General features: G+C 34.2%; 1 protein-coding gene across 2 annotated transcripts; it reads left to right on the top strand.

The window, feature by feature from the left end:
- Positions 1 to 420: 420 nt before the first annotated feature.
- On the top strand, positions 421 to 9,313 carry LOC132067211 (putative multidrug resistance protein). 2 transcript variants are annotated; one of them, XM_059460368.1, is made up of 8 exons: positions 421 to 586; positions 1,031 to 1,149; positions 2,103 to 2,157; positions 2,418 to 2,602; positions 3,576 to 4,033; positions 5,782 to 6,322; positions 6,403 to 8,333; positions 8,737 to 9,313. In XM_059460368.1, exons 2-8 carry the CDS (start codon positions 1,051 to 1,053, stop codon positions 9,110 to 9,112), a joined length of 3,645 nt encoding a protein of 1,214 aa, XP_059316351.1. In that variant the 5' UTR covers positions 421 to 586; positions 1,031 to 1,050; the 3' UTR covers positions 9,113 to 9,313. The 2 variants fall into 2 exon arrangements, with proteins under 2 accessions (XP_059316351.1, XP_059316350.1); XM_059460367.1 differs by having other exon boundaries at positions 421 to 1,149.
- Positions 9,314 to 10,182: the final 869 nt, after the last annotated feature.

The raw sequence follows: 10,182 nt of genomic DNA, 5'->3' as shown, positions 1-10,182 counted from the left end.
AAAATAATTAGTTTTTCCAAATTTGTATAAAAAATTATTTTTTTACATTTTGACAAGGAAAAAAAAAATACTTTTTCTAGATTTTATTTGAAAAATAAAATTGTCCTAAAAAAATGAAATCATGAAAATATAGATTTTTAAGATATTTAAAAAAAAAAAAAATCCATTCTTTCCATATTTTTAAAAAAATCCATGTTTTCAGATATGTTTTTTTTTTTTTTAAAAAGAAAAAGGGTTTTAGAAAAATCAAATTTTCAGATTTTTTTAAAATATCCATTTCAGTTTTTGAATTTTTTTAAAACTAAATAAGGAAAACTAGTGCCTTATCCCATCCAAAAACACTCCTTGAAATCATAGTGAAGATACTTATGGAGAACGAAAACAAGTTATATCTCCGGACTCCAGATATTCCCAACCATATATAACAAAAATACGGGTTTTAAATGATCAATCAAACTCATGACATGCCGCTTAGAAATTAGAATTGATAGGTTCATAACAACACCATTTTTAAGTATGTGACAAATCAGAAGACACAGAAGCAGCCGGCAAGCGTAACAGTAGAGCATTTAACATATATTGCACAGTGAGCATAAAGAATTTTTATGTCATTAGTGTAATTTTATTTGTTATGACAGATAATCAATCTTACTGTTCAGATTACCAATATCTCATAGTACTATTATATTGACAGTTACTTGTAGTTATTTTTAGATAAACCTGATAATATTCTTTTTTACGTGTATAGAAGTTAATATCAACAATAAAACAAGAAGTACGGCTTGTCGTTCGGCTGGCATGTTACTTATTAAATACTAGACTAGATTTGAGAATACAACATGGAAAAGGCAAACTTTTCAAGGGACATCAAAATCTTTCTGTATAGCTCATCAAGTATTCTTATTTATGGGATTTGGAGCTTGTAATAGCTTGTGATAATAATACATTTTTATCCAAATGGGAAAGAAAGGAGGTCTTTTCAGATATGCTGATGGTGTTGATAAGTTGCTGATGTTTCTTGGTACTTTAGGATGCATTGGAGATGGGCTCATGACTCCGCTTAATATGTTTATTCTCAGTGCCCTTATTGATGATTATGGAGGTGCTGATGATGATGATGCTTCTCTCACTAATGCTATTGTTGACAAGGTATTGATCATTTTTTTTTTTTTGGTTCATACAATCTTGGGAATTACAACAATTAGGGTAGTTTAATTTGAAGTATAACAGAACTTAATCTCTGTAAGTTTTTGAAATTTTTATAGTGATTTTTACACTACACAACAGTCCAACATAGCTCACAAAAAATAATCCTAATTGTTAAAGAGTTCCACCCCCAAATGAGCTAGCTTTTCGGCTTGAGTTAGATCCAAGATTCATTTCTTTACACTAATCTTTGTTTGTACAAATTTTAGCCATTATACAATGTATAATCAGGGTGCACACTGATACACACTGATTATGCACTTACTATAGATGCGTTATACATTTAGTATGATGTCGAGTATAAACTATTATGGCTAGGCAAGTGAATTTTTTTTTTTTTAGCCGACTAGCTAAAAATGTTAAGATCTCTTTCTTACATAGCATTTTATTTTGGTATAAATTCCTACAACTAATGGAGTATATTTTAGTTCTGGTAATTAAGAAGCTCCATATAAGCTCCGTGGAGTTTTCATACCCAAAAACAAAACATCGTATTACTTTATTTTGGAAAAACTTATATGATTAGAATTATGTATTAGTTCATACATGATAACATGTGAGATGAAAAATCGTGTATTAATTAGCAATACATGTATAAGAGTATTTAAAGATAACAATGTCCTTACATTAGACAATCTATGTAACGAATAATGTACTATCCGATAATAATACTTACACTATTATGCACTGCACTACACGCCCTATATTATAACTTCCTCATAATTAAGTACTAAACCGTAACCTAATCAACCCTGGAGTTTCATTAGTACCCTGTATTTCTCTCAAAATGCTTTTTTCCTGGACTAGTTTACAGAGTTAATGGTCAAGACTTTTGTTTGCTAAAATCATAATTATAAGACAAATAAAACAGTATTTCTTGCCTGTCCTTGAAACAGTACTCGCTCAGGTTGCTGTGCGTTGCAATTGGAGTTGGTATATCCGCCTGCATTGGTATGTATATCACATTTTTTAATGAGTCCGAGCACTTGCGCACGAGTTTAACTTTATACGCCGATATTGTAAATTTTTTTACATTATCAAATTACCTAAAATATAATTTTAACCTATGGATAATCGTCCACTAAAATGGAATTACTAACCTAGAAATAAAGCAGGTTACCTGATACATAACCTAATATTGTTAAAAATCTTTTACAGTGTCATTAATCCTATTTGCGTATGATGATGGTATATAGTTCTGTAAATTGTAGGGGGAATTTGCTGGACAAGAAGTGCAGAGAGACAAACATCTCGCATAAGGATTGAGTATTTAAAATCAGTGCTTAGGCAAGAAGTTAGTTTCTTTGACAACCAAAATGCTTCCTCCACTAGTTTTGAAGTTGTTACCGCTATTTCAGCTGATGCTCATTCAATCCAAGATGCTATCGCAGAGAAGGTCTTTGCACTTGAATTATATATATATATATATATATATATATATATATATATATATATATATATATATATATATGTTGCCAGCTTTCTTTCTCAATTTATCATTCTAAAATTATATGTGTGTTTTTTTTTTTGTGTATTTTGGATTAATTAGTTTCATGTATGATCACTAGACTTTAATATATTCTCCATAACAGACTCATTACTAATCACCTGTGCTTCTTGTGCTTGCTTATCGCATTATTTTGTTGTTTTTACTGTTCTGTCTTGTCTTCTGTAAGCTATGTATTGGTTTACATTTCACATTATTTCGTTGTTGTTACTGCTTTCATTTATGTATTCCCTTTTTCAATCTGCTTTGAAATGCTTTACTTAAGCCGAGAGTCTATCGACAATAGCCTCTCTATCTATACGAGATAGGGGTAAGGTCTACGTGTACTCTACTCTCCCTAGACCCACGTATGTGATTACACTGGGTATGTTTTGTTGTTGTAATGTACTCGTCACTAAATGACTATTACATTAGAATAACTTAACTTTATTACATGCTATAACTCTAAAATCACTAATTAAACTTTATGTATTATAACAGTAAAGTTATGAAATTACATTTTTTTTTATCATATTAAGCAATTGAACTTTAGCCACTATAACAGTAAAATTACTAAATGTATCCATTATAGTGACAAAAACCTATCCATCCAGGTGACTTTATTTTTATAGTAGGTAAAATTTATGGCTTTTACTATTAGTAGGTAAGTTTTGTTACTTTAATTGACTATTGAGTGGGTAAATTTTTAATAACTTCACTATTATTAGTGGGTTCAGTTACTTTAATGACAAAAACTAAAATTAAATACATTTATGACTTTATTATAAAGTTGAGTTACTAAAATGTGACAAAAATGAATTTAGTGTATGTTAAGTTGAGTGATCATGCTTGAAATTAACTGGCATTTTCTCCTTTGTTGCAGATTCCAAATTGTGTTGCTCATCTGTCAACATTCATATTTGGCCTAATTCTTGCTTTCTACCTCTCATGGAGACTAGCATTGGCTTCAGTTCCATTCTCACTTGGTTTTGTTATACCTGGTGTAGCATTTGGGAAGCTACTTATGAGCCAGGGAATGAAGATGAAGGATGCCTATGGAGTTGCAGGAAGTGTAGCAGAACAAGCAATTTCATCGATTCGAACAGTTTACTCTTATGTTGGGGAAAATGAAACAGTAAAAAGATTCAGTAATTCTCTTGAGGAAAGTTTTCGTCTTGGTGTGAAGCAAGGGCTTACTAAGGGATTGTTGTTAGGAAGTATGGGAATGATATATGTGTCATGGGCATTTCAGTCTTGGGCAGGGAGTGTCCTTGTTGCTAATAGGGGAGAAAGGGGTGGCCGTGTTTTCATATCAGCTCTTTGTGTTGTTCTTGGTGGACTGTAAGTCTCATTTTATTCACTCCTCACTCTATTTGAGACTTAATTTTATGTATAGCAAAATTATAAAATTACTTCTTGTCATGATAAATTAACTCGACTTTATAACTGTAAAGTCACAAAACTTTGCCTGCTATGACAGGTTAGTCACCTTGATTGGTAGGTTTTGTTGAATAAAGTAGAATGACTATACTATTACAGTAGATAAAGTTCAGTTACTTAAACGGGATAAGAAACATTATTCTGACTTTAGTATTGTAGTGCGCTAAGTTTACTAACTTTACTGTTATAGCCTGGGGCGGATCCACCCTTTAGGATGGAGGTGGCATGGCACTCCCTAGATTGATCAATTTTTTATATACTTATGTTGCAATTTGCTTAAATTAGATTAAATATTTGATACTGTCACCCCCAGTCGCAAATTAAACAATGGTGCCATGGCTGGTAGACACAAGTTTGAATCTATCTTGAACATTTTTTGACTTCTGTTTCTCTTTGTGCTTTTTAGTTCATTTGTACCAGTCACTTCCCTTTTCGGCTCTCTCAATTTTCTATTTATCTTTTTATTACTGTATTTATATTGTCTTTCTTCTATTCTATTATTTTATCTATGATCTCTAGGGAGAACATACAAAATAGAAACTTTAAAATCCCTTAAATTAAGCATTTCTCTTAATCTCAAATCTGTGAGTATTTATATCAAAAAACTTGGGTCTCAATGAGAATTTTGAATTGAGATCAAAAGTCAATCTTTTTATACATTCTTTTGTTGATTACTCCCTCCGTCCATGTTTACTTGTCTATATTTGACTTGGGACACTCTTAATAAGCAATAAATAAAATGAGAAATGAATTTGAGTACTTAATAATAAGGGTAAAATAGGTGTAAATTATGTCTTGGGTTTTCAAACTATACAACTTACATGTAAAAGTAGACATCTATTTTAGTATAGTGGATAAATAAAAATGGACGGAGGGAGTGTATTATAAAAAATCGTGTTTTTCTATAATTGTAAAATTCAATTTAAATCACTTTACTACTTAAATTGTGATGAAAATTTCCTAAGTATTGCTTAGAAAAAACATGAAATTTATGATTTATTTTTGAGAACTTGTAGTTATCTAATTCTACATTTACTTATGGGGTGTAATTTACCTATTGAAGAGTTTTTCTATTATTTTTCTTATTTTGATTGGTGTAATTCCCTTATTGAAGATGTTATTTTACTTGTGCAAGTTCATTTTTTAATATACATAAAAGATGTAAGTTCCTTGGTAAAAATGTTGATTTTACTTAATGGGTGTGATTCCTTGTTTAAGATACTAATTATGTTCGTTTCTTGATTTTTGAGATATAATTTTCATATTGGCAAATAAAAAAAAGGCCTATTAAGTTGACCCGAATAAACTCAAAAAAGATGGACCCGACCCAAATACACGTTTCTAACAAGATGTACATTGAAGAAAATTATGGCACCTGCTACCTTCAAATCCTAGATCCGCCTCTGGTTATAGCTGTTAAAGTTTGTTTCGCTTTAATGTGGCAAAAAAATAGGTTTGTGACTTTGCTGTTACAGTGGATAAAGTTCACGTGAATATTACATTAATTCACTCATGTTATTTGAACAAAGAAAGAACAAAAATCTTTATTTAGTTTGTTTGTGTCTAATTGAAATGAGAAAAGTGGAAACAAGATATGACAATGATTGAAGCAAATTTTGATATTGCCAAGGCCTGGTTTGTGATTGTAGGTCTTGTATGAGTGCACTTCCTAATATCTCATTCATCACTGAGGCAACAATTGCTGCTGCAAGAATTTTCGAACTAATTGATCGTGTTCCTCAAATAGATTCTGAAGATGGGAAAGGGAAAGTTCTAGCGTATGTAAGAGGAGATATCGACTTTAATGAGGTAACTTTCAGCTATCCGTCAAGACCAGATATCCAGGTTCTCCAAGATTTTAGTCTTAAAGTGAAAGCTGGAAGGACAGTAGCAATTGTGGGAGGTAGTGGTTCTGGAAAGTCCACTGTCATTTCCTTGCTAGAAAGATTTTACGATCCAATCAACGGAGATATTTTGCTTGATGGACGTAAAATAAAGAAACTGCAGCTTAAATGGTTCAGATCTCAGATGGGGCTTGTAAATCAGGAGCCTGTTCTATTTGCTACATCCATCAAGGAAAATATACTCTTCGGAAAAGAAGGAGCTTCAATGGAAATGGTTGTCGAAGCTGCTAAAGCTGCAAATGCACATGACTTTGTAACCTCTTTACCTGATGGATATGATACTCATGTAAGCCAATATCTTTTGCTTGTTATACGTTCTTTTTTGTTATTCGACTTGGATTTGACAAAGTTCCAATTGGATTTTAGGTTGGACAATTTGGTTTTCAATTGTCTGGAGGACAGAAGCAAAGGATTGCTATAGCAAGGGCATTGATTAAAGACCCGAAAATTCTTATACTTGATGAAGCAACAAGCGCGCTGGATGCACAATCAGAAAGAATTGTTCAAGAGGCCCTAGACCAAGCTTCACAAGGAAGGACAACGATCATAGTTGCCCATCGCCTCAGTACAATACGCAGGGCTGACAAGATTGTTGTCCTTGAGTCAGGGAGAATTGTTGAATCTGGTTCTCATGATGATCTAATGAGTAAGACTGATGAAGAAGGTGGAGTTTACTTTAAGATGGTCAAATTGCAGCAATCAACAGCAAACGGTGAAGGGGCATGTAGTCCGTATCTTCCTAAAGAGACAAGAGGCTACACAAGGAGGATTTATAATATGCCTATGTCGCCTTATAGCCCTGCCTCTCCTTTTAGCCCAGCAATAAGTGTAAGTTATGCTCCCTCCGTTCATACATGTTCTTATGATGATAGTGACAATGAGTATTTAGAGAATTTCTCTCATCCAAGTCCCTCAACATGGCGTTTGCTCCAAATGAATGCACCAGAGTGGAAGATAGCGCTGTTGGGATGTTTAGGAGCTATTACATTTGGTGTACTTCAACCACTTTATGCATTTTGCTTGGGATCAGTTGTATCAGCATATACATCAAATGATATTCCAAAGATAAAGTCAGAGATCAAAATTTATAGCATAGTCTTTTTGAGCATAGGTTTGACCAGTTTCATCGCTAATCTACTCCAACATTACAACTTTGCTAAAATGGGAGAGACATTGACAAAGAGAGTCAGAGAACAGGTGCTTTCAAACTTGTTGACATTTGAAGTGGGCTGGTTTGATCAAGACCAGAACACGAGTGCAGCAGTTTGTGCGAGGCTCTCCACTGAAGCCCGTATGGTTCGATCGCTTGTTGGTGATCGCATGTCATTGCTAATACAAGTTTCCGCCAGTGCTTCGGTTGCTTTTGTACTTGCATTGATTGTCGCATGGAGAGTTGCTATTGTACTAATATCTATACAACCTTTACTCATAGCAAGCTTCTATTCGCGAAGTGTTCTGATGAAAAGAATGTCCGAAAGATCCCAAAACGCACAGAGTGAAGGAAGTCAGCTAGCAAGTGAAGCAGTGATCAATCACAGGACTATCACTGCCTTTTCTTCTCAATATAGAATGTTGGACCTCTTTACAAAAACTCAGAAAGGCCCCAGAAAAGAAAATATTCGGCAATCATTACTTTCTGGTGCTGGCTTGTTTTGCTCTCAATTTCTAACCACAGCTGCCATTGCCTTAACATATTGGTATGGGGGAAGACTAATGAACAAAAACTTACTCAGTTCAAAGCACCTGTTTCAAGTTTTCTTCCTTTTGATGAGTACCGGGAAAAATATAGCAGATACTGGAAGTATGACTTCTGATTTGGCAAGAGGTAGCAGTGCAGTTGCATCGGTTTTTGCTATCTTAGATCGGAAGACTGAAATTGAACCTGAGAATCCTGAAGGGCTTAAAATCACAAAGGTATTAAAAGGAAAGATAGAGCTGAAGAATGTCTGCTTTAATTATCCGTCTAGGCCTGATCAAGCAATCTTCCAAGGCGTGAATCTGAAAATTGAAGCAGGAAAAACAGTAGCACTTGTTGGGCGAAGTGGTTCTGGAAAATCCACCATTATTGGTTTGATAGAAAGATTCTATGATCCAATAAAGGGACAAGTTCTAATTGATGACAAAGACATCAAAAGCTACAATTTGAAGAGCTTAAGATCACAGATTGCTCTAGTGAGTCAAGAACCTATCCTTTTTGCGGGATCCATTAGCGACAATATCATTTATGGGAAAGAAGAAGCTACAGAATCCGAAATCAAGAAAGCTGCAATTCGTGCTAATGCCCATGAATTTATAAGGTATGATAATTTTAAGGGGTCGTTTGGTAGGGTGTATTAGTTAGAATAATGCTAGTGTAAGTCTTACTACAATGTTTGATTGCAAAGTCTAGTACAACTAATACCAGTATTACTTCTACACACTATTCAGTACTATTCCTGAACATACTAACCATAGCACTTATAATACCAGTACTTTTCTTATACTTATACACCCCATTCAGTATTATTTAGAAATTATGCAATACATGCTATTTCTAAAACAACAAACGAAACAGTCTATAAGAAATAATGCTAGCATAACTAATCCCATCATAACTTGTCTTCGGACCAAACGACCCCTAAATCTCTCCATTCCTCTACTAATGGCATTCAGTTTCATTTATGAAACAAATGCTTAAAAAGCTGCAATCTTGTTATACAGTGCTATGAAGGATGGCTATGAAACTTATTGTGGTGAAAGAGGAGTCCAGCTTTCAGGAGGGCAAAGGCAAAGAATAGCACTTGCGCGAGCGATACTAAAGAATCCAACTATACTTCTCCTAGACGAGGCGACTAGCGCACTTGACAGCATATCTGAGAATTTGGTACAAGAAGCATTGGAGAGGATGATGATCAGTAGAACAAGTGTAGTTGTAGCTCATCGCTTATCGACGATACAGAAAGCAGACACCATAGCCATGATTAAAAATGGGAAGGTTGTGGAACAAGGATCACATTCTCAGTTGCTTGCCCTTGGAAAAAATGGCTCCTATTATGGACTGATGAAGTTGCAATCTGGCCATTCTCCTTATAGATGAAATACTTTAATGTTGCCATTGTTTTGCCCAATGTTTTAAGGAATATGATTCTGTTTAAGATATAGGATCCATCAACTAACCACCTTCATTTTGAAATGCCAGCTGCCCAATGGCCCTATGTTATTTTTGCTCAACTTTATTGGCACTTCCTTTCAAGTTTTCTTGATTTGAGTACATTGGCATTTTGCTCATGAGAGTTACTATTTTGAGACCTTCCGCATGTTAATGTTTTTTCTTTTATTAGTAATTATAATTTGACTTACATAATTCAGTGATATTGAACTTCAGCGATGAAGTATGCATATCACTTAATAGGCATTTGGACATACAAATGTGAGATTTGAAATAAGTAGTATTTGAAATAAAGTTGAAAAATGATATTTTGAAACATAGTTGTGTTTGAACATGTATTTAACTTGAATAAATGTTAGAAATAGTACAACAACAACAACAACAACAACAACATAACCAGTGAAATTCCACAGTGGGTGCTGGGAGGGTAAACAGACGCAAACCTCGACAAGCAAGTTCCTTTTAAGACAAACGGTAGCAGACAAAACATCCCGCGTTAGCAGGATCCGAGAAAAGGCCCCATCCTAAGGGGTGTGTCAAAACCACTTTTTCAAACTTCAAACTCAATCTTCGCAACTTTTTCAAAAAATCGGTACAATGTTTATACAAATGTTGTTTTGGTATGAAAATTTTGTATGGACAAAAGGGTCCCTAAGCTTATAAGTTATAATCTGACCAAAGCTTCAAAGCGGTGCTAATCAAGTAATACATCTAATCAAGTCTCTGTGAATTGACCCAATTAATTTCACTTATTAGATTCCCTTGTAATCCGATGGAAGTTATCAAATTAGGGAAGATGCTGTTCTCCGTAACATGAATGGCCTATTGGCCTACCTTAGACATGCTGACCCAAGGCCGACTTACAGAACCCGAGACTTGATCTTAAGAACAATGACAGTAGCAGAGGCTGAGGATATCGCTGTTGTCTATATCAACGGTGCCCCCGAAGGAACAAGGAATTGTGGTATCGCGTCGAATTGCCAATGACAAAGGATGAT

Source organism: Lycium ferocissimum, chromosome 8, assembly GCF_029784015.1.
Source record: "Lycium ferocissimum isolate CSIRO_LF1 chromosome 8, AGI_CSIRO_Lferr_CH_V1, whole genome shotgun sequence".
NCBI classification, from domain to species: Eukaryota; Viridiplantae; Streptophyta; class Magnoliopsida; order Solanales; family Solanaceae; genus Lycium; species Lycium ferocissimum.
Note: the sequence above shows the minus strand (reverse complement) of the source record. Positions and strands in the feature narration are given on the sequence as shown.

What these genes read in the sequence shown, in the direction of transcription:
- LOC132067211 (XM_059460367.1), top strand. Translation starts at nt 958, where the DNA reads ATGGGAAAGAAAGGAGGTCTTTTCAGATATGCTGATGGTGTTGATAAG. An exon ending in CTAATGCTATTGTTGACAAG is followed by an intron (nt 1,150 to 2,102) that starts GTATTGATCATT and finishes TCCTTGAAACAG; the next exon opens with TACTCGCTCAGGTTGCTGTG. An exon ending in TGTGTTGTTCTTGGTGGACT is followed by an intron (nt 4,034 to 5,781) that starts GTAAGTCTCATT and finishes TTGTGATTGTAG; the next exon opens with GTCTTGTATGAGTGCACTTC.